The sequence below is a fragment of the Neolamprologus multifasciatus genome, chromosome 17 (genome assembly GCF_963576455.1).
Source record: "Neolamprologus multifasciatus chromosome 17, fNeoMul1.2, whole genome shotgun sequence".
Taxonomy (NCBI): Eukaryota; Metazoa; Chordata; class Actinopteri; order Cichliformes; family Cichlidae; genus Neolamprologus; species Neolamprologus multifasciatus.
In genome coordinates this window covers 17,415,789-17,440,177 of record NC_140455.1, presented here as the reverse complement: position 1 = coordinate 17,440,177, position 24,389 = coordinate 17,415,789, and the positions used below count along the sequence as shown (strand labels likewise).

Below are 24,389 nucleotides of genomic sequence, written 5' to 3'. Positions count from 1 at the left end.
AGCTGTGTTTGTACTCCGCACACGTGAATATGACATTGTTTGGAATTCAATATTTATTTACACTCATTTTTTATTCTGTTGTCAGAGGGGAAAAAATCATGTTAACAAAAAAGCTCCAGTTTACAGTAACTGTTACTGTTCAGGAAGCCAGAGAAACTGTGAAATGTTTACAACACACAAACATGCAAACGCACGACAGCTTATGTAACACAATTTGATTGCTGGGATCTTATTGTGTAGAGAAAATATTGCTGTGTGTTCCCATGTGGTGAACAGATTCGGCGTCTGTGAACAGGAAAAACTCAGTGACCCTCTCAACCAAACAGTCTGAACAGGAATGTCAGCAGACAGTTTACAGTAACTAAAAAATGTCCTGAGTTGACTTTGTGGACTGCTGTAAAATCAGGCTCGCTGGAAATATTAGAGTTTAGTCAAAAGAAAGAGCATGATTTCAACACGAAATTTTTTTTCCTTACTTCTTTTCAGATGAATAATGTTGTAAAATAACTGTTTAAAAACCCAAAACAAAACATGTAAATGTCTTGGGTTTTTTCTTGTTTGTTTATTGAAAGCATGACATTTCTGAATGTTGATGACTTGTCAGTCATAATTTTCTTGAGAAGTTGGTTACCACCTGGTGTGGTTTCAGGTTGTGGTGGTTAAAGTTAGGTAAAGTAGTAAGTAGTTATGTGACAACATCAGGTGGTTTCTAGAACAATGGCTGAAACACTAAAAAGAACGTTTGGAATGTTCCACACAAACCAAAACGCTCCTAATGGTCAAAGGCTTCCTGTACACACAGACGCACAGACGCACACACACACACGCACACACACACACACACTTGTTTACCTGTCTTCATGGGCACTATAGCAATAGACTTGTCGCTTTCTTGGGACCATTACCTTCTGCCAAAACCTAAAATTCAATCTGAGCCATAACTAAGTCTGGACTCAGCAGTGACCCTTTGAAGGTCTGTTTAAATGTGAAGACAAAATGTGGCATTATTTGGTCTCTAAATGTCCTCAGAAAGTCTAGGACTCATATTACATCTCACATAAACACTTATACAAGCAAACACACACTTCCTGTTCAGAGCACTTACTGTAATGTGTTCCCATAGAATGTTCCAGATACTTTCAGGATACTCTGGATGTGAATGTCTGTATTGTTCTCCTGCTAACGAATCAGTATTTAGACTGTAGAAAAACAAAACCTGACTCCACCCTCAATCCCCTCAAATAAATTCTATTGGTCAGTAAGTGGCATCATTGCTGTATCTGCAATGGCATACGCAATTTTCATTGTTTGTTTTTAAGAAAAGTTTGAGAAACAAAGGGGATAAAGGTTATTTATGTTTCTTTGAATTTACAATTTATGCACTTTTTTTTTTAAGAGATACATTCATTTTATTCTCTATATTACAAATATTTAACATTGTAGTAAAAACGATACAATGATATTTTTATTTTCAGCCCCGGAGCCTGTCTCTGAGATAACTGTTTCAAATGGCGGCAAGTCCGATGCTCTGCAGGTGTCGTGGCGTCCTGTGTCAGGAGTCGTGGACAGCTACCTGGTCTGCCTTGAGGAGAGGAAAGGAATTTCTAAACACAAATTTGTTGTGTCCCACTCCTCACCACCTGAGTGCTCATTCAGGTCGCTGGAGGCTGGCCGGCTTTATTCGGTGGTCATAAAAACAAGGAGTGGCGACCTGGAGACTGCCGCCACCGTCCTAGCTCGAACACGTAAGAATCCAGTCCTTTTAAAGTCTTATATTTGTCTGAGTTTATATTTATTTTACCATCTACCAGTTTTGTTTGTACTTAAGTTAAAACATCTCTGTTGCTTTGTCTTTTGTTCCATTTTGCAGAACCAGCCACTGTGCAAAATCCAATAGCTGTTCACTCTGGAAGAGACAACTTCCTCAAGGTATATCTGTGTAACAAGAATAACATTTAATTTCATGTGGTGTTACTGTTGCAGTTTTTTACTTGTTTTATTTGTTTTTTTAAAGGTCTCTTAGTGAAATGATAACCTAAGTGGTCTACATCTCAGAAAAAGACAACTTTCGGGGATATTTGAATGTTTGGGGTTTTTTTTTTTTGATAGTCCAAAAAACGATTTTACTTCTGAACCTGTGTTGCGACTTCAGGCTCTGAGAGACTAAATTATGGATTTGTTAAGAGGAATTAAGGCGCAAAAGTGTCATGTTTTTTGACAAGACACAAAAGTAGATTAAAAGGAAATTTCTCACTACTTTAAATTACCTTTTGATCCCTCAAATAATGTGTTGGGAATTCTGTATAAACTATATATTTTTAATTAAATGTTTCATGTTTTTAAGACACTTTAATCTTACACATAACAAAAGAGTCACAGCTAAAATAAATGTGGGGGTTATCTGTTTTAAGGCTGAATAATCATCAAAAGAAATATTTCTAGGTGGCTTAAAACCACCTTACCAACCTTAAAACAAATTAGCACCCATTACACAAACTGTTACAGCTAAAACAGGAGTGGCTGTTGTCTGCAAAACAGGTGGCACACTTTATTCGTGTCGGGATTACAGCTGTAATAGATGTGGGTGTCATCTACATAACACTGATGATGTGCACTACTCTAACATGCCTGAGCACATATGTATTAAAAATAAAAATGAGCTAAGTACCAAGCCCTGAGGAACCCCACCATCAGCTTTGAACTAGAGCACCTGGTCTCGCCATAACCAGGTTTAGTTAACTTGGGTGAAGGAGTTATCAAACGTACAAATAAGAGTAAAGCTAAAACCGACAGATAGTCATAAAGCTGATTGATTGATTCATTAAATTTTTATATATTACTATGTGATCATATTGTGTCATACTTTCAGGTGTACTGGCGCCAAGCGGCTGGGGTTCTCGACCATTACGTGGTTCTGATCCATTACAATCACACCGTGCTGCAGAATAAGAGTGTCTCAGCAGGACACAACGAGTGCATCTTCTCATCTCTGACATCGGGTAGACTCTACACTGTCACTGTGGAAACGTGGAGTGGAGACTATGTCAGCAGCATCTCCACTGATGGACGCACCTGTGAGTGAGAGATAACGGGAAAAATGACCTAACATGGTATTATTACAGAAAAGTTCTTTTTGTGTGGGTTATTTCTCCTGATTGGGATGAATTTTGTATTTTAGTTCCTGCAGCTGTTCAGAATCTGTTACTCAGCAATGCAGGAACCAACAAGTTGAACGTCACCTGGAGTCCCGCCCCTGGAGACGTGGATTACTATGAGGTGTGCTTCACAAAACTTTGTTTAAAAAATATTTAGTAATTCATAGACAAACACCTGAACATTTTTTAGTCCAATCTGAAAGCACCGGTCTAAATAATCAGTATCAGCTATAATGTGTTGTAATTTGGATATTACTGAGGGAATTTAAAAATATGATCGAGTGATAGTGTAAACAGGTACTTTAAGCATGTTTAAATGGCCTGTATTTATATGGCACTTTACTAGTCCCTAAGGACCCCAAAGCGCTTTACACATCCAGTCATCCACCCATTCACACACACATTCACACACTGGTGATGGCAAGCTACATTGTAGCCACAGCCACCCTGGGGCGCACTGACAGAGGCGAGGCTGCCGGACACTGGCGCTACCGGGCCCTCTGACCACCACCAGTAGGCAACGGGTGAAGTGTCTTGCCCAAGGACACAACTACCGAGACTGTCCAAGCCGGGGCTCAAACTGGCAACCTTCCGATTACAAGGCAAACTCCCAGCTCTTGAGTCACGATCGCCCCACATAATAGGGTTATGGTTAAAAGAAATTATTATAATTACTTAAAAGTTGTGGAGTAAGTGAGGTATTCTGAGTGCATTTTCCCACTGATATGATTTAACAATGTTAAAATGTATCATCAAACATGAATTCAACCCCTGTTTCCCAGAGGATGAACTCATCTCACTGCACCATTTCCTGTACCTCCAGGTCACTCTGCTCTTCAACGATTCTCGAGTATTCCCTCCGGTCACGCTGGGTGGTGAGGTGCGACAACACCGGCTGACCTCTTTGACGCCTGGGCGGCTTTATAAGATTGTGGTGGCGACATTCAGTGGATCATATCAGAGAGCAGAGTTTATTGAGGGGCGAACAGGTTAGAAATGCAGAGTATATGTTCACAGCTTCACTGCAAGCATCTTGGGTTGAAGTTTAGTAAATCCATCTCGTCTTCAGTTCCCAGAGCTGTAGGAAACCTCCACCTTGTTCCACAACCTGGTCTGACTGACTCTGTTGCTGGACTTTTGGCTTCCTGGTTGCCTGGCGAAGGAGACCTGGACATGTACATTGTGTCCCTGTTGACCGTGGTAAGTTAATACCAAAGACACCTCACCACATGATTTGTTTAACCCCTTTTTTGCTTCCAACTTCAACTGCAATTCATAAAAATGCATCTGATATGAAACACTGCAAGTTTCACACTTATCATAAACATATTAGTTTGAAATGTATACAGTTGGATGGAATAATAGGTTCAGTGTGATTTTGTACCTGTTCTGTATAAGTATAATATAATGGAAATGTTTTTATTTGTATTAAAAAACACAACAAAGCACCAGATAACAGTTCGGGGTGTGGTATATAATTCAGACAGCAAATCAACATTCTGCTGTAAAAATTGCTTTAATAACAAACATGGGCCTGGGTGTAGGGATAATTGTGCCAAAGGACAGTACGAGGCAAACATTCCCAGCATGAGTACACCCTAGTTTGAGCTCAAAACATTCAGCAGTCATATGAACTCATAATTTAAATTAAAGGTATTAAAAATTAAAGACATCTAAAAATGTGTGTACTTTCAGTTCCACACCAACACGAGCAGCTCATGTACGCATTGGGTCGACTGATGAATGGGTGATGTTCAGACTGTATACAGTAACAGACGACTTAAGACTTCTCTCTCAACTTTCTGTCTTTAGGACGGAGTCACTATCGACACTCGTCCTGTTCCCAAACATGTCACCACCCTGGACTTTTTAGAGCTGACCCCAGGTCACCTTTACACCATCGCTGTCCAATCGATGAGTGGGAAGCTAAGCAATAGCAACACAGCCACAGGCAGGACAGGTAAGGCACCTGACAGATGAGTTTTGTCATTTAGATCAGTGCAGACTGAACATAGGTAAATTCTCTCCTTCACCACAGCTCCAGCCAGAGTCACAGCCCTCCAGGCTGATAATGATCACACCACCCACAGCCTCACCGTCAGCTGGGAGCGGCCAGTGGGCGCATATGACAGCTATAGCCTGCAGCTGCTGGACGAGGCCGGCATCGTGGTGATCAATAGAACGGTCGCAGTGGAGAGTCGAAGCGAGCTTCTGGAAGGTCTGACGTCAGGGAAGTGGTATCGCGTGAGGGTCGTAACGCTGAGTGGTGGCGTGCCGTCACTGGAGGCGAGCGCAGAGGGGCAAACACGTAAGTCACAATTTAGACGTTTTTACTAAGAGGACTGATCGGTAATGAGGTATAAAACACGTTATGATACAACTATGACTCTTCTGCTACATTTTTTTTAAAAACTGTTGAAACCCTGCAGTTCCTGTGACATCCACTAGAGGCTCCAGCAGTCATTCAGGCCCCATAGACTCCCATGTTAAAAGAAGTATTTTCACTAAAGAACCTCCTGAAAGAACCTCCTGTAAATGCACACTTTGACCCAAGGCAAATCCTTTCTTCTTCAGGTCCCGCTGCCGTCAGTAATCTATTGGTCATTTCAGCCAACACCTCCTCTCTCTCCTTCTCTTGGCGTCCGTCCGATGGCCATGTCGACATCTATGACCTGACCCTGTACAGCATCTCTGAGGGGAGCACCAATCACAGGCAGGGCTCTCCTGGGAGCAGGAGGGATCATCACACGGTGGGATCAACATTCACATGTTTCCTGATGTTCATGCTAAGCTAAGTTTCTAAGCTAAGTTCATGCTAAGTTTCATTGTGTTAATGTGCGTTGTGTGTTCTTCAGAATGCAGGTGAACAGGTGGACCTGCAGAAGGTGGGCTCGGCTGCAGACAGCTGTGTGTTCTCTGGGCTGAGAGCAGGAAGTCTGTACAAGCTGCAGGTGGTGAGCTGGAGCAGAGACATGAGCAGCGAATCATCTGTGCTGGCCAGAACCGGTCAGTGAGTGCTGTTGTATGGATACAAACATCACAGCCATCGCTTAGCCTTCATTTCATTCTGTCCTCATCTTTTCTCACCTTCAAGATATTTTTTCCACGTTCTCGGCATTTAGTCAGATAGTTTCTCCTCTTCCATCTTTCCTTTCTATTTTCTTAAAATTTTCTTCCTTTTTGTCCCCCCTCTGCTCTGCAGTCCCATCTCCAGTCTCATCTCTACAAGTCAAGAGTTCAGGATGGACGGACAGACTGGGAGTCAGCTGGCAGCATGGAGAGGGAAGCTTTAGCAGTTATGAGGTAAATGTATCTCTGTGATATCTGCAGTTAAACTGTTGCAAACATGACCTCCTCCTTCAGTCCACAAAAAAATAAATCCCACTATCCATGTTTTGCAGAGTTCGGTCTTTATGGTTTAGAATTAAATTCCTCTCCGTGACTCTCCAATTTTAAAACAGAAAAAAATCTCAGTGGAGTTCTCAATTAGAATCTCATGCTGATTTGTTTGTTTCCCTGTTACATAAGGTGGTGTTGTACGATGTTTCTGGATCCACCCTGGGAGCCCAGACTCTTGGTGCAGAGCACACAAGTCACACCTTCACTGCGCTGGTCCCTGGTAGACTGTACCGTGCTGAGGTCATCACGCACAGTGGAGATTTGACCAATAATGTTTCAGCATTTGGGCGCACCTGTGAGTGAAATGAAAATACACACAAGCACATTTTTTGATGTAGTTTAAATGCCAAATTATTTTGATTACTGATTTTGATTATTTTTTTCCCCCAGCTCCCCAACCGCCTGCCCACCTGTCCGTCAAACAAGGCCCGAGCAATGACACAATAGAGCTGTTGTGGGCTGTTCCCACCAAAGGAGACTACAGTAACTTCAGTCTGCAGTGGACTCCTCCTGATCAGCTGACGGTCACACAAACCCATCTGACCAGCTGCATTGTGGGCGGGATGTTTCCAGGGCGAGAGTACAACTTCACTCTGATGACTGCCAGTGGGGGCGGAGCCAAAGGTGGACCAACAGTCAGGAGCCAGCCAATCCAGAGGAACATAAGAACAAGTAGGGGGAACTTAAAGGAAGAAAAATAAATCAATTACTACTGTGCGAGTATTTAACCAGACTTATTTATACTGACCTTACTCTCTTAATATTTCCTGTTAGTGGAAAAATTTTCTGCATATTAATTTTGGCATGTTTCTTGCATTTTCTGTTAATCAGATCAGGATTAATCAACCTCTGACCGGGGTCAACTGCTGTCAATCATGACGCATAAGAGAAATGCACATTAGACAATCTTTATGGTTTTATTTATGTTTATAGATAATTTGAGCAAACATTAAAAAATACTATCAGCTTACAAGAAGAGGATCCAAAGCTTTAAAAGCATTTTACAAACCAGCTGCATTTATGACTTTATTCCACTTGATGGCAGCACAACAGAGGCTTTGAGTCTCTCTGTGGAGTTAAATCCATTTTTAATCCTATCCTGCTTGTCCAGAGGGTTTTTGGCAGCAGGGACTGAAACCATCAGGGAGAGGAATAAAAAATATCCAGGTCACATATATTTAAATAAATCTGACCCAGTTTCTCTTCACAGCTTCCTTTTTTAATTTCCAGCAGACGAAGTGATGAAGTATTTAACACATTTATAGATATCCACAGAGAAGCCATTATTTTGAGCTCACTCAGACAGGAAGTACAAAATTAAAAGCTAGATCTGTACATGGCCAAAAGATTCCTGTGTATCATTAGAAGAGTAATGACGACTTAAAGGAAAAGGCTCAAAAAGTCCCTCTGAAAAACAACTGGATGCAAGTAATGTATGTTTATCAGAGGTATGTTGTATTCATTCTTCACTGAATACAGACCCAGGTGAGTGCACCCCAAAGCCCGAAAACTATTTTTACCTCGTCAAAAACAACCAAAAAGCAGAGTATCAATCCATCTTTAAATGTTTAAAGATGATAACGGAACAGCTTGAAGCTTTTGTTATTACCTTTAATCATTTGCCATTATTTTTAACATTTCAAAAAGGCTTGGAGGACATTGATAGACGTTGTCTCTACATGTAACCTGTGTACACTTTCACTGAATCATGGATTCATATTGATTTAAGTTATAATGACTACTAACCGTTAAACTGCATGAAATAACCAATCAAAAGCTGGTCAGCAGAAATGAGCACAAATGAAATAAGAATGAATTAATCTCAGCAAAATATTCACTTATTTGGTTTGGCTAATGTAAGAGGGGGCGGAGCACATGTCTTATACTCCACCTATCCACCAGGGGGCAACCTAGATATTTTTACTTTGTTAAAGGGCAGTCAGATTAGTGCTGATTTTATTTATTTATCTGTTGTACTCACAGGAGTTTTAATCCAAATAATTTTGTAGTACAATAATTGTGTCATAATTAGCTCATGTTTACAGATCAAAGGCCCTTATTTTCACCTCTTGAATGCAAAAGTTCCATCTTATTTTTCTATCTTCTGTCTGCTCCCAGCCACAAAATGACAAATGTGTTGTCCTTTGCCTTTGTCTTTGTCCTCAGGCACATTCATCATCTCTTAAAGAGTGATTTTATCATCTGATCAGGAAAAATAAATGGGGACTTTAGCAGCAGCAGACTTGTCGCTCTCTGTTTTGAAAAAATAAACACCACAAGGAATTTATTTTACTCATGAAGGTCAAACGTGAAAATAAGCAAAGTGAGAAACAGAAAGTTCATTGAACTTGTTCTTTTTGTCTCATTTTGTCACTTTTCATTCATCATCTTTCTTCTCATCTTGTCTTCATTTTTTCTATACTTCTTTCCTCTCCTTGTGTCCTTACCTCCTCTTTTCTAGGTCCATCTTCTCTAAAGTCCATCCACTGCTTCCCTCTCTCCTCTTCCTCCCTCTCTTGCTCCTGGTCACCTCCACATGCCGACTTTGACTCTTACGAGGTTGAGTGTCGGCGCTACGATGACCGGGAGCTGATCTCAGCATTGAAGCTAGTGGGAGGCGTCACAGCGGTGTCACTGGACCACTTGGAGCCATACAGGAAATACTCTGTGACGGTCAGAGTGTCATCAGCCGGACAGACGAGCCCGCCAGTGACACACACCACCGTCACTATGATCGACCGTAAGTTTAAACACACGCTTACAAGGATCTTCATTTAAATAAGGCAGTCTCAGGCACCTAACCTGGACCTAAACCTTTTTGACCTGAGCCCTGAACTAAGACCCTTTAAGCATGTGAGGACTGACCCAGAACAGTCCTCACTTTTCATTAAATTTCATTGGTCCTCACATTGATAGATAGACAAGCATACATACACACACCAATATTCCCCTCAGGTAAAGTGTTGGATTTGGTTGTTTAAATAAAACCTCAGTTTAAGTAGGACTGCTCACCTGGGAAACAAAGAGGGAACTGAAGACTGACTTTACTCCAAGTTTGTGCATAGTCAGTTTTCTTTACCTGTTTCAGAGGCATTAATGCTCAAATATCATGATTAACTTTGTGACTATTCTATACTTTTCTGAACTAATTCCTTAAAAACGCTCAAACGTTTTTTAACTTGTAGTTAAGCTTTATGTCCACTGCCATCTTGGGTTTCTGTAGCCTCACACAATCACATTTGGAGGAGAGGGTGGAATGCTAAGGCGGGATTCAGTGACTGATGTTTGACTTTACTGCTGTGATTGACACATCAACAATAACCAGTAATCACATGGCAAGCTAGAAATACCTCAATTAGCAGTTACCATGAGTCAAACTAGCAGCCCATGACTAACTTAAAGCAACATAAAGCAGCTCTTGTGAACAGATTTCTCCTTACTTGAAAGTCCAAGTAAAGCGTCCAGCAGACATTTTTTTACATCACTGATTTTGGCACAGCTGCCTGTCAGCTGTCCACTCATAATTCACTCCCAGATTGTGGTTCACATTTTAGGGAACTCGCCATGAGTTTTTTCACTAATAACATTCAGGTTTAAGGTCACACAAACTAAATTGTGATTGATTGTTCACTCACTCTAAAGCCCAGCTCTTATTTGAATAAGCCAACTTCATGACTTCATGATCCTGTCATGGGTGCCAGAGAGAAACAGAAGGGATCTGACTCAACATCATCTGGTTTTCCGTGTTTGCTGTCAAACCCATTTGTTTCTGCTGTATATGTATGTAGCTATACCTTACACTGAATTGGAACTAAAATGCGTTATCTTTAATTTATTAAGGGTCTAAAACCTCTAAATAGCACACTTCTTCCTATGATTCTATCTAACTAGGCCGAGTTTGAACATCTGGTGCAGTCAGCTCCTGCTACAATAAAAAATAAACAACAGAAGGGAACTTTTGTGTGTGTGTGTGTGTGTGTGTGTGTGTGTGTGTTCATAATGAAGGAAGGAGACACACACACAGGTTCTTAATCTTTGTAGTGTCACTTTATTTTTCTCTTTGCTCTTTTTGAAAAAGTCACCATGACCCCAAACACTCTGGAAACTTTTCTCCTCTGCTAGAACCTTTTCCTTTCTTCTCTTTGTCCCCCCTTAGTTCACGTCCATCTCTTCCTCCCTCGTGCTTGTGTTGCATTATAAATCATCCTGACACAAGCGCACTGGAAACAGAAAAAGGCAGAAAATCCAGACGTTTTTTTTATAGGTGGCAGTTCAGGAAGAGAGAAAGCTAAGGATGAAACTGGGAGAAAGAGCGAATGGAAACTGGAAAAGCCAGTTTCTTCAGAAACAACAAAACTATATTTTTATATACTTTTCACAGTGTTGTGGTATACTAGTAGTGATGATCACCATGTGATACTATTGTGCTGATTGTGGAAGCATAATATTGTTTTTCTCTTTTGAGAATTTTTGTTTTTATAAATTTTTGTACATTTCTTGTTTCAGATTTTTCAGAAAAAACATTTCAATGTGCTGTTTATTTTGCAATTAATATTACAATATTTTTAAATGCCATGAATAATTATGTATGTCATATGATAATTTCACAGTTATAAAATAGTTTATGAGCTTGATAAAATGTCCAAATCTTGAGAAAATAAACAAAAATTCCAACTTAATTTTTAAAATGATTACTGCAATTATTATGAGCTAAAAATATATTTAATAAAAAGTCAAAATGGCACTTATATTTGTTTAACCAGTCCTCTCTCCTGTCAGGCCCTCCTGTCCCACCTCAAAGCGTACGTGTCACCAAAAGGTCATCGAAGATCAAGTCATCCTCCATCCTGTTTCGCTTTAACTGCTCCTGGTTCAGCGACACCAACGGAGCCGTCCGATACTTCACCGTGATCGTGGCCGAGTCTGATGGTACAAACACACCAACACATGTTTACATTACTTTGACTTACATTCATTTCCAGACAGACAAACTGGAGGTAGACAAGTTTTTTTGTCTCTTCTGACAGCCAATGAAATGCTGCAGCCAGAACAGCGCCACCCACTGCCCTCATACCGCGACTACATCAGCAACTCATCCGTCAGAGCCTATCAGACTGCCTACTTCCCCAGCCGCTGTCCACAGGACACTGAGAGCTCTGCTGGGCAGGTAATCTGCAAATTACATGTTGAAATAGATCTTTTTCTAACTTTTCTGGAAATGCAAACAAAATATTTGTTTTCTGTAGACTTGACATAAACAACCAAACCTTTAGTCATAATAAAGGTGCTGATTAAACTCAAGATTCTGATGTTCATGAAGAACATTTTTATTTATTGTTTATTTGCATAATTGAAATTTAAGACATTAGAATTAAAATATTTAATTTTATTACATTTTTTAAGATAATTTTTAAAAAAAAGTGAAGAAGTTTAAAAAATGATCACAGTCACCCTCTGAATAAGAACTGTGCTGGGTGTATGTCTGTCAATATATTAATGTGGTCAATCAATACCTGATCAGGTGGTGGAGGTGAACCTGGGCGCAGGAGGAGACCGGCTGGGGGGATCCTGTGATCATTACCATGACGGTGACCTCTATCTGAGTGACAGCTATGGTGCCTTCTGTGACGGGCCGCTGAAAGCCAAAACATCATACAGGTAATGAGAAACTGATGCTGCTGAAGTGCCACTGAGCACAGAAACACCTCCCCTCAGCTACTGACCGTGTATGTGTGTGTGTGTCCGCTTGCGCAGGCTAAGCATGCGAGCCTTCACCCGACTGTTTGACGAGAACCACAGAGAGTTTTCTCAGCCGCTCTTCACTGACACTTACCTGTCTGAGCCACTCCGGACGCACGCAGGTGAGACGGCCGATCATTTTCACTGAGTTTTCCTGAGTTTAACCAAACCTAACTTTTCCGTAAACTAAGGATAGCAATGAGTAGAATTAATGAATTTTTTGGGACCATCTCATCTAAATTTTTAAAAATTTGCAGTGTCTTTGAGTTTTGACGCATTAATATGACACAGATGTTTTATCTACACCTTCCACTCAAGGGCACATGAAGTAAAAGCTGAAACATCACAGCTGGTCTGTCTAACCTCAGCTATCTCCCGATATGTGTTGTTCTTTGTCAGAGCCTCTAGGTGGCGTGGTGGAGGGTCTGAGTGCTGGCATGTTCCTCATTGGTATGATGGTGGCAGTCGTCTCTCTGCTGGCCTACAGACAGAGGCTACGCAAAGTGTGAGTACACTGGGCGTTCTGCTTGTAGTTACCTCAAGGATGCTTGGAAGTGTTAGATCAGCCAAAACATGGGCTGCTCATTTCCTGCTCTTTAATCTGAAACTCCACTACAGGAGTTTTGCATGAGTCAGTGTTTGGGAGTTTAAAACACAGCTGTGTATTTGAATGATTTTCAAATTAAATCATCTAGGTTTTTTTTCTCTTAGAGACCTATGAAGGTGCTGAACTCCAGTTGGTCATTTAGCGCATCCTTTCCCTGCTCACAGTTTCACTGTGAGTGCACCTCCTCACACACGGAATGGAGAGAGATAGACACAGAGGGGAAATATTAATATAACAACAAATTACATAATCTTCAAAACAAATGTTAAACCAATCAGAACAAAGCGGGAAAGCCACAGTTTGTAATCAAGTGAAAAACAAAGTGAAATATAAGAAAAGTTGTCGATGAAGCCGGATTAGGCCGAGATCCAAACACTGGATTGCTGGCTTCTACCGTTTTCAAACACTTGCTTCATTATTTGAACCTGTGGTCATGTTTGTTTGGACCATCTGACAGTTTAAGATTGTGCAAAGAAAAAGGAGAATATAATTTGGCTACATTTAAAAGTTTTTCTATTTCAGACTAAGAACAGAATAGTAAACATTTTTTTAACTACAGCTTAGAGTTTGTTACCTTTAAGTTGAATCTGTTCTTCTGTTTGCAGATTTTCTCTTGTATAAGTCAAAACGATGGACACTTTAACAGCTTTTTAAAGCATATCCGAGATAACACACATTCCTTTTTTAATACTACACCATCAATGCCACTAAATCTGGATGGGGCGTTGTCTCTGTGGCACCAGTGTGAAATTTCCGACTGCCTTCATGACTTTATGTAACATTTATAGCGCCACAACAGAGCCCTGAACAGAAAATTAGCTCCAAAATGTCACATCAGTTTTCTCACAGTCATTTAGCTGTTAAGCTAATTTACAGAGTTAATTAGTTGTGATTTGGTGAACACGTTTATTAGCGTAGAGGGCAGGGCTCGAATGTTTTCATTGGTTTAACTCTTTGATCTTAATGTTCCTAATCAGTGCTGATATTTTCTGTGTAGGGCTGTGCAGGAGAACCCGGTGGTGAGGATGAGCATGTGGAAAGAAGTTCCAACTTCAGGGATGTATATGGGCGTCCGGAGGTAAGTTTGTGCGCACGCAACATCTATAATTATTCTTCTTCAGTACGTGAGAGAGGGAGAGATTAGTTTCCAACGCCTCCCACGTCCAATATGTGAGTGTGTGAAGAAGAATTAGTTTCCAATAAAGTGCTCGCTCCCTCTCTCAGATTACCTCATCATTCACCCACCACAGGCCGTAGCATCTGTTAATTAGTGTGTGTGTGTGTCTGCATACGTTTGTATATTGGCCACAGCTCATCAACCACAAATGTAACAGAGCGCAGAAACAAAGCTTCTCTGTGCTTCATAAATGACCCCAGCTTACAGTTACAGCGTCCAGTTTTTTAACTGGACATAAAGACGATGCTCCTCTGCGTTTGCTAGTAGCAGGGATGATCAGATCTCAAATTCACTTGGAAACAAATCGCAGATGAAAAATTCCTGCATTATTTAGGCCAGAACCGACCAGAGGGTCCAATTCGGCTTACGGGACAGCTTTGCAAGGCGTGAAAATTGCAGTAATGTGATTAGACGCGAGTGTTTTAAACCCACCGAATGTGTAAAAATAGGCTGTTGTTGTGGTATTTCTCATATTACACGTCTGTCAGACATCTCAGCCTGTCCATCATTCTGTCACAGGATAGGCCAGCCCACCTCATCTTGTGGGCCATGAATTAAAATGACTTTAAGGTCACAAATGTAAGGTTCTTTGACTGAGTATATGAGATGTTTTAAGTGTTGATTGAACCAGCTAAATTATAGATGATTAAATTAAACCCCACTTTTGCATAAAATCACAGTCAATAACATTTTAGAACAAGGGTGTCAAATGTAAGGCCCGGGGGCCAGAATTAGCACAACAAGGACTCCAATCCAGCTCGCTGGACTGTTTTAGAAAAAGAAAGCTCTAGGAGAGCATAAATTTTTGGACTGTTACATACAGCTTTTTCTTTGATAAAGACCTTACCAACACAATTAAGTAATACATAAAGAATTAAATAATAGAGATGTTTTGACTGTCTACTAGACTGGAAATATTGCTATAAAAGAACCATATTGTATTCTTCTTACTGCATAATGTTACAAGAGGCGATAAAACTATACATAATGTATCATTTTCACTCCTGTATTATGTTTGTGTTACTGTCTAGTTGATTATCCACCTTTATAAACCAACCTATGTTTCACCACCTTATCGTACTGTCACATGGATTAATTCAATTTTTTAATCTTCTGTTGCAGTAACCGTCGGATCACCAGGTGAGAGTTTAAGCTTTATTCCTGAAACTTTGTATGTAATTAATTTGTTGAAATGGCTAAAACTCACCACTCTACCTCCAGTATATACCTTTTGCTGAGTATTTGTCCATCTTTCTCTGTTCAGTCCTATCAAAGCGGGCCATTTCGAGTCGCATCTGACCAAGCTGCAGGCCGACTCCAACTACTTGCTTTCTGAAGAGTTTGAGGTAAGTGTATGAAAATTATTACAAAAAGTGTGTTCAAGAACCTGATCAATCATACTATTTGTTTGTTGGGCATGTCTTCAGTTTTCATTTGGAGTGTTAAATCTCAGGAAGACAGAAAGACACACTGTTTCTTTTACCAGAGGTTTTGCATATTAATAATATTAAATCACTGTTGTAGCAGCCCCTGGCATCAAGAATGACAGAAGAGTCTCTAACGGGTGCAGCCATTTATTTCCTCACCAAACACGGCTCACTCTCTTGACATCATTGAGCACCTTTAAAACTACAAAATAAGGAAAAAATAATACCCACACAGTCCCATTGACCAATAAGCAATAACAGTACTTCTGCGATATACAGTCACTGATTAAATAAAACAAAATAGGTCTTTTAAACTGCATCAAAGTGCTTCACAGTTCAGTTGAATAACATCAGATCACACTGTTGGGATAACTCTGGGTTTTGGACAGTTCTGGTCAGGCCCAAAACATCTTACACTCAAAAACCTTGAAAGTCTTCCAATCGTGTACCAACTTCACAGCAAATCAAACTGCTTGTTCTGGGCTCATGCTTATGCCAGTTTGCTGTTGGTTCGACTTGCCCGCCTTTTCAGAACCATTTTGCTTTTCAATCATTGCTTCTCTGAAACTTAAAGGTCAAGTAATGTACCATGACTCTGATGAGGAATGGCACTGGTTTTCTTCAAAAGCAGATTTTTGGCTGGTCTTGTTAGTCACAAAGTCCTGATGTTTATAACTGTACAAATGTAATTATTCTCATCTCTGTTCAGGATCTGAAGGATGTCGGCCGTAACCAGACAATGGATGTCGCCCGAGTGCCGGAAAACCGAGGAAAGAACCGCTACAACAACATCCTGCCATGTTAGTGCAGTTTTTAGCTTTAAAGCTTTTTTGCTTCTCAAAAAGTTAAAAAGAAAAAAAAAAAAACAGTCACTCCACATAACAGTTAGCTGACAACCCTTCAAGTCCCTCAGTGAGAAAGAAAAATAAATCAAAGTGGAAATCATGGCAATTATCACATCGTCAAGAGCTTTAATGAGGCAGCACCTGTTCCCTTGGCGACAAGGATGAACTCTGAGGCTTGAGGTGATAAAAGCATTCATAATTACACAATACTACTGAAAATACAGCATCTATGTGGAATATTTACTCATTTAATTAGCTTTTCGTTTCCATTTCTTAGCCACCCAAGCAGATTGTCCTCTATATTATTTATTATCCACACGTCACAAAATAGTTTCGCATAGCATCTTTTTTCCAACCAGCAGATTAAAAACTATAAAATGGTATGTCCTCCAACCAGTTGATCAGCTGATACCAACAACTGGCCAAATTTAATTGATCTTAAAGTTTCAGCCGTCGTATCTGAGTCCAGTTTAATGAATTTGCATAACTGAATTTTTGCTCATTCAAAGGTAGTGTGATGATGAGCTGAAAAACGGCTAAATTATATTAAGGATGGATTGATTTAAAAAAAAAAGAAAGAAAGAAAAAGAAAGGAGCTGTTTTAAATAATGACACTGAATCTGAATTTCCTTGAATGACGCAATCTTTACTCAGGTAACAATAACATTTGCTTGAAATAGCACAAAAGAGTTGCTGTTTTAATTGTTATTACTCAATTAATGAATCATCTGTTAAATGTAATGTTTAAAATTATGATACAGCTGTGAAAATGTTTTCTGTCTGCGTCATTGGGGATGATGCCTAATTATTTTTAAGTGTCTGAAATGTTAGTTCATTGATTTTTTGCTATGGGAGTGATATACAGACAGATTTCTAATCACATGAAGATTGTTTGGTACATCTGTTTTACGCAATTATAAAGGAAATATCCACATCCACAATTTGTCATTTTCAAAGTTTTTCCTTCTGAAGTATCCTCAGTTTAAAATAAAGTAATTAAGCATCCGTCATTTATAACTGCAAAAAAAATCAGATTTATGACTCGAGGTGCCACATTTACAACATCACCTCTATAATTAACTGTCAGAGAAGTAAACACACTTACACCACACACACACACACACACACACACACACACACACACACTCTCTCTCTCTCTCTCTCTCTCTCTCTCTCTCTCTCTCTCTCTCTCTCTCTCTCTCTCTCAGTGAAATGAGTCATTACTGAGTCTGTTTCACATTCACACATCTTTCACATTCAATAATAAGAACCTCAGGAAAGCTGTGAGAGACACTGTTTTCATTACTTATTCTGGAGTGGATGTGTTAGAATTTCACCATCAGACATAAACTGCATCCTTTACCCTACGGGGAAACATTAATGTGACCATATTGATTAAACTATAAGGAATCTGTGCTTATTGCTTTTACAAATGTGCTTTCAGTAGCTCAAAATGATGGTTGCTTCTTCACTAAGTAGACTGATAGAAATTTAATTGGGCAATTTTCATAATTCTTAGTTTTTGGCTGATTTAAGGTTAAATGTGCAAATCTGGTGTTTAGTATTATTGCAAAGCTGCAATAAGATGATATAAATTTTATTAAAATGGCAAGAAAAAAAGAAGAATAACTGAATGACTGAGAGCATCAGTTAAACCTGTTTTTAATCCAAAATTTTTAATGTTATCCAAACAATTGCAAACAATTTTAAATAAATATTAATAAATATTAATTTATCCCTAATTTTTCCTCTCGAGACTACCACACTACCAAACTGATGAGCCTTTTTTCTATATACTGACAGTTTAATAAAGGTTAACTGATAAAAAAAATGTGAAAAAAGACATTTTAGCGAAACTTCTACAATGATGAAACACAGAAAACAAGAAAACTGGAGCAATACTTCAGAGTCAGAGTCTGGCTGTTGCCCTGTGGTGCTTTTATAGCCTTCACACTTTTAGTTCTGGGTGTACAAACTGATTTTAGGTAAATGACTACTTAATAAATAACCTCTAAAAGTGCCCAGCTAAGTAGCAAACAGCACACAGTTACAGCTTTTGACGAAAGAGAAACCTTAAGAAGCTAAAAACCCAGATATTATTTATAAGAACAGGAGACCAAAAATGGAGCTAAAACGCCTTATGGTTACGTTGCTCTGTGGATGCTGGATGTAGTGGGAGGAATTCAGTCAACATTTATTAAACCAGTTCATTACTCATTGCATTAGAGTTAGTTTAAACTACACGTTAAAGATAATGAAAGCCGCTGGTGACTTATTTCTTCATTTTTCTAGATGATTCTACCCGAGTGAAGCTGTTGTACCTGGAGGACGACCCCTGCTCCGATTACATCAACGCCAGCTACATACCTGTATGAGCACATGCTAAAAAGCACAAACTGAGCGCACATACTGACAATGACACTAATACCGCCTCTCTTGCCTACATGTGCAGGGTAATAACTACCGCAGAGAGTACATTGCCACCCAGGGGCCGCTCCCGGGCACGAAAGATGATTTCTGGCGGATGGTGTGGGAGCACGGCGTCTACAACATCATCATGGTGACCCAGTGTGTGGAGAAAGGACGGGTGAGGCGTCCGCTTGATCAAAATGTCCACTTGAGTGGAACAATTATGAAACTGAAATTATGAGCTTTGATTGCAAGCTGAAAAGAGCTCCAGATTCCTCTCACAGGTTAGCAAAGGAAGATAAACTCAACCCTGAGAAGTAATTAAACTATATGAATGCTGTGTTTCCAGGTGAAGTGTGACCAGTACTGGCCTGCAGACAGAGAGCCTCTGTACTACGGTGATCTGGTCATTCAGATGCTGTCAGAGTCTGTCCTGCCTGAGTGGACCATCCGAGAGTTCAAGATCACCTCGGTATGCCTCTTTTTACTCTCATTTTTTATTCCAGCGTAAAAATGTAGAAAAGCAGTAATATCTAAAGAATGAAGAAGGCATATATTTATTGTGAAGCTTTCATTTTCATAACTTCTCCAAATAAAGCTCATGTGATAAACATGGCCAAACAATGTCTGTAAAGCTAAAGGTGCAGAAATTTGAGGTTTTAAGGGGATATCCTTATACAGTATGTTTATCTCTGTGACAGACAGTCCACCCACCTGCTGTTCAAATATCTGTTAAAAGGGGAGGAGCTAAAACAGCTTGTTTCATGGAGAGGGTGAATCGAGAGGCTACAGAAGGATTATTCTGATTATTTCTGCATTTTTTTGGTGTGGCCATGAAAAAGTTGATTTCCACTATGTTATGTTGAAACAAACGTTATTGTCGTTATGTTACTTTATGTTACATTATGTTACATTATGTTACATTATGTCTAAAGCCTCAAAATCCAGACCTTGAATGTTGCTATGGGTGATAACAATCCTAATAAATCCATTATCGACCTGGACAGGAGAGCAGCTGCAGTTATCCTCGGGTACTGCGTCACTTCCACTACACGGTGTGGCCTGATCACGGCGTCCCGGAGAGCACCCAGTCCCTGATCCAGTTTGTCAGGACAGCCCGGGACTATGTGGACCGATCGCCCAGCACCGGAGCCACCGTCGTTCACTGCAGGTAGATGCTTGAGGCTGTCCTCAGGGAGAAATCTGATTGGCTGTGAGTTAACAGAATCCTGTCATTAGAACCAAAAAAAAAAAAGTGAACTATTGAGTCCTTGAACCTTCTTTGATTCTCTGTTTAAGATCTTTGATAACTGGATGTTTTTGCTTGTTAGTGCTGGAGTCGGGCGCACAGGGACCTTCATTGCTTTGGATCGGGTTCTACAGCAGCTGGACTCCAAAGGAACCATCGACCTTTACGGCTGCGTGTTCGACCTCCGCCTGCACCGCCAGCACATGGTCCAGACTGAGGTAAGAGCTACATTCAAATATTTAAGTATTTAGCTTTGAATTCTAGGACATTCGTTTGACTATTTGATTTCAACTTCTACACCAGACATTTCTCCCACTTAGACCAGTGATTGTAGCACTTCAGTTCACCTCATTATGTTTAGCAGATATTTTAGTCATTATTTCAATTTTACTTATTAGAATATGATTAAGGATAGTCCCACATGGAAGCAAAGGCAAACAACAATAAACTTTGAAATAAACCAGTCGCAAAAAAACAAATAATTGGAAGAAAAGAAACCAGATTTTTATTGGCTATTGATAAATCTGCATGGTTTATGGTAATATATCATTAAAACTGAAACTATTAGACAAGAAACATCAGGAAATATTGACCTAAACTAGAATTTAACTACCAATAAAGATTTAAAAGTAGGATGTTACCCTCCTTTTTAGTAAATATTGAATGCAAATTGGTTTTGAAAAAATGATGATGACGTTACCACACCCAAACCAGTTTGTAGTGAATAAAAAAAAATACTATAGTACATAATAAACAAGTTGAACCATTAATATTACAATGAGAATTTTAGACTAAACTGGAGCTACATCATTAAAACGTGAGAAATTATTAATAATGGAAGCTATCAAATATGGTAGTCTGAAAATTCTACCAATTACTGTCGTTATAATACTAAATTGTCAATCTTGATCAAACCTGGATCAAACAAATAAAGGCAAGGCAAGTTTATTTATATAGCACAATTCAACAACAAGGTGATTCGAAGTGCTTTACAGAGACATTAAAAACAAAAACAAATAAAAAGCATGATTTAAAATTGTTTTTAAAAAAACCCCCAAAAAAACAAAACAGTAGATAAAATCAGAACAGTAGATAAAATCAGCAGTTAAAATTTAAGTTTTGAAATTCAAGCTTAAAAGTGTGGATTTGGTGTTTTATTCAAATGCAGCTGAGAATAGGTGAGTCTTCAACCTGGATTTAAGCTGTTTCAGCTGATTTGAGGCTTTCTGGGAGTTTGTTCCAGATATATGGAGCATAAAAGCTGAATGCAGCTTCTCCGTGTCTGGTTCTGACTCTGGGAACTGATAAAAATCCGGATCCAGATGACCTGAGGGAAAGGAAAGGAAAAATAATGAAAAAACAAAGCTGATTTAGTTTTAGATTTAGTCTTAATCATGTGTTTTAGTCAATTCAATTTTATTTGCTGACGAAAGGATCAATATGTATTTCATAGTATTTTGTCCTTTTTCATTAGTTTTTATTTTGTTATCGTCGTGTTTTTGTCAGAAATAAAAAAGGTTATTGATGAAAACTGACAAATTATTGGTCAGTGAAATTAACGTCTGTGTTTTCCATGGGACATGAATGAATTCTGCAGTGAATGCTCTAAAAGCACCGGAAGGTGTTTATTACAACATTATAACGGTCTTGTTGCATTGCAGTGCCAGTATGCCTTCCTGTATCAGTGTATTCGGGATGTCCTGAGAGCCAGAAAGCATCGCAGCGAACAGGAGAACCCTCTCTACCCCATCTACGAAAACTTCAACCCTGAGTACTGCAGAGGTGAGACTGTTTCTAACATTTGTCATCGCAGCCCAGAAATGAAACAGTCCACCTGTGGACATGAACCGTCCCATTTCTGTGTTTGACAGTTGAACTGAAACTGCATTTATATATTTCAGTAAAAACTGTGTATTTGTCTGCAGCACACATAAATCATAGTAATTTTTTTTCCTTTTTTGTCCCTTTGTTTTCTCAGATTTCATTTACACTGGACGCTAAAGAGATGACGATGTTCATGCGATCAAAACGAGGAAACATTCCAACACAAGAAACGGACAAAACAGGGAATATAAATAAATAAGTCCAAGATTGTAAAAACCTTTTTTCAGGGCTGTAGGTCTTGCACTCTGAATCACTGGTTTTACAGCAACAAATTCATTGAGGAAAAGTAGAAATTAAAGTGCAGATTTGGGATTAAATAAAAACAAAGCATAAGACAAGTCAGAGGTTCTGGGTTTGTTGGCGCTGCAGGGAAGACTTTCGTAGCTAGAGCAAGTGATCAGCTAGTGATCAGCACAATCTGAGAAAAGTTTTTAAAATTTAGTAAATTTAGCAAATAACACCTCACAGACTTTCCACTAAATCTACAGTCTGATTTTATTCAACACAAGAATCCAAAACCATTAAAACATCTGACACCTATTATTTTTAACCATACATTTATATATTTAAAAAAAGGATTGAATGATAATTGTGAAGCATATTATTATAATTATATAGTCATTTCTGTAATTTTGAATAAATCATCTTCCATAAAGCTGTTTAAGAACTGTGAGTACCTGTTAAATAATCTGCATCTGAGCTCAGATTGGCATGCAAATTGGATTTCTTTTTTTTTTTTTTCTAAATCCACCTGACAGTCCAGCAAAGTCCACCAGCTAAACATACTGGAACAGCTCAATTTACAGGACTGCTTTGACTCAAACCTACAGAGAGAAGGCACAAATTCAGCCCTATCTGAATCCTATTTGTTGCAAAAATATAGTTTATTGTCAACAAAAACAACAAACTTTGAAAAATTAAATTGTTAGAAATGGATTTAAACTCATTGAAAAACATAATGGAGTCCCTCTAATGTAGACACTGGTTGATCTCAGGTTGTTGTGATCCAAATAATAACTGAGTGACAGCAGGGAAGGAAAGAGCCATCTATTTTTTATACCCTCCAGTATGTTCTCACTCACTGCTCCATATAAGCTGTTTATTTAAAAATTTTAAACACACATATTGCTGTATGTAAATATAGATGTAATACTCTTTTTTTTTTCTTTTTCTTTTTTACAATATGATGAATATATATGTCTGTCAACAACTGCCTGATTGTGTAATACTTCTGTTTCTCTTTTATACCTGTTGAGTAGCTGCAAGCAAACATAACCTGCTGTATTCAGACTTTAAAGAGGCTTTATTCTCTGTCATATATTTTATAATACAGCATTAGACATTCATGTTAAACGTGGCCAAAGTTTTAAATACTGAGGTATGCAAATGTAATCCCTGCAAAGAAAAGTACTTTTACAAGCTCCAAGTGCCGCCCCTCAACTGGCTTCTGAAAGCTGGCTAATCATAAGATAAGTTTTAAGAGAGGGGAGGGGCCTTAAAGTGACTGCCTGTTTCTCAGAGGATTAAAAATATAATAATAGTAAAAATACTCGATATCACATTAAGCTACTCTACTAGCCTGAGAAGAAAGCTCTGGAGTTGGAAATGAGCACACTGATCTCCTCTTTAATGTAATTAATGCTTGTAAACCATTTAAACTTTAAACATAAAAGACTGAAGTATGAATACAATGCAGAAACCTCATGTTTTCTTAATAAAACCATCATTATAAATATTGTGAAGGAATTTGACTTTTGTGATTGTATACGTTTCTAGAAAAAGCAGAGATTTTTTTCTCTTTTCAAAGAGAAATCTTTCAAACTTAACTGAAAAGCTGGCCAAACTTATTTTTTCTGTTCAACTCAGATGCTGGAGGATTTTCATTTTAAATTACCTCTGCTCATGCAACATATTTTATTTTATAGCATTATGATATGGCATTTTACATTTACATTACATTTAAAATACTATGGCTAAATTCATTATTATGAAAGCTGGTCTGCACTTTTTCTTTTTTAAAGATTTTCTCTGATACATTCGACCTGCTGGATTGTTTTATGTAGACTTTAATATGTTTGTCATATCGTGATGGATTCATGAAAGTGATTTGGATTTAAATAACCAGGCCCTAAGAAAATGTGTAATTGAGTTTTAGAATTTGCTGTCCTGTTGTTGTAAACTTGATCATAAAGTGCTGAATAAAAATATCTGCCTCACTGTTTGTGGCCTTTTTTCTTTGGGTGAAAGGTTGCAGTAGCTCATAAATATTATGCACACATTTTCAAATGCTGCTTAAATCATTCTCCATGTTTAACATTTTTAAGATGATGATATTTCAAATATATAGATATTTGAAATTTAAAATAAAAAAAACTTCATTAGCATTTCGGAATTCCTCTGAAGGGTGGCTGGCCTCTCCCTTAGAGACAGGGTGAGAAGTTCGGCCATTCGGGAGGGGCTCAGAGTAGAGCCGCTGCTCCTCCACATCGAAAGGAGCC

The 24,389-nt window shown here is 38.9% G+C and overlaps 1 protein-coding gene across 1 annotated transcript in view; it reads left to right on the top strand.

The window, feature by feature from the left end:
- LOC146499234 (receptor-type tyrosine-protein phosphatase beta-like) overlaps window positions 1-24,107 on the top strand; it is a 36,840-nt gene extending 12,733 nt beyond the window's left edge. The window contains exons 11-40 of the mRNA XM_085138089.1: window positions 1,476-1,745; window positions 1,871-1,929; window positions 2,870-3,074; window positions 3,179-3,276; window positions 3,979-4,144; window positions 4,225-4,355; window positions 4,968-5,115; window positions 5,194-5,463; window positions 5,730-5,905; window positions 6,011-6,161; window positions 6,358-6,458; window positions 6,684-6,849; window positions 6,945-7,226; window positions 9,016-9,294; window positions 11,334-11,483; window positions 11,582-11,721; window positions 12,076-12,212; window positions 12,309-12,415; window positions 12,693-12,798; window positions 13,898-13,978; window positions 15,200-15,217; window positions 15,342-15,423; window positions 16,214-16,304; window positions 18,642-18,718; window positions 18,802-18,936; window positions 19,108-19,230; window positions 19,766-19,929; window positions 20,090-20,225; window positions 21,669-21,789; window positions 21,986-24,107. Of these exons, the coding sequence (XP_084994215.1) occupies window positions 1,476-1,745; window positions 1,871-1,929; window positions 2,870-3,074; window positions 3,179-3,276; window positions 3,979-4,144; window positions 4,225-4,355; window positions 4,968-5,115; window positions 5,194-5,463; window positions 5,730-5,905; window positions 6,011-6,161; window positions 6,358-6,458; window positions 6,684-6,849; window positions 6,945-7,226; window positions 9,016-9,294; window positions 11,334-11,483; window positions 11,582-11,721; window positions 12,076-12,212; window positions 12,309-12,415; window positions 12,693-12,798; window positions 13,898-13,978; window positions 15,200-15,217; window positions 15,342-15,423; window positions 16,214-16,304; window positions 18,642-18,718; window positions 18,802-18,936; window positions 19,108-19,230; window positions 19,766-19,929; window positions 20,090-20,225; window positions 21,669-21,789; window positions 21,986-22,008 (4,193 nt within the window). The 3' untranslated portion in view covers window positions 22,009-24,107. The remainder of the gene's footprint in view (window positions 1-1,475; window positions 1,746-1,870; window positions 1,930-2,869; window positions 3,075-3,178; window positions 3,277-3,978; window positions 4,145-4,224; window positions 4,356-4,967; window positions 5,116-5,193; window positions 5,464-5,729; window positions 5,906-6,010; window positions 6,162-6,357; window positions 6,459-6,683; window positions 6,850-6,944; window positions 7,227-9,015; window positions 9,295-11,333; window positions 11,484-11,581; window positions 11,722-12,075; window positions 12,213-12,308; window positions 12,416-12,692; window positions 12,799-13,897; window positions 13,979-15,199; window positions 15,218-15,341; window positions 15,424-16,213; window positions 16,305-18,641; window positions 18,719-18,801; window positions 18,937-19,107; window positions 19,231-19,765; window positions 19,930-20,089; window positions 20,226-21,668; window positions 21,790-21,985) is intronic.
- The last annotated feature ends 282 nt before the right edge of the window (window positions 24,108-24,389 follow it).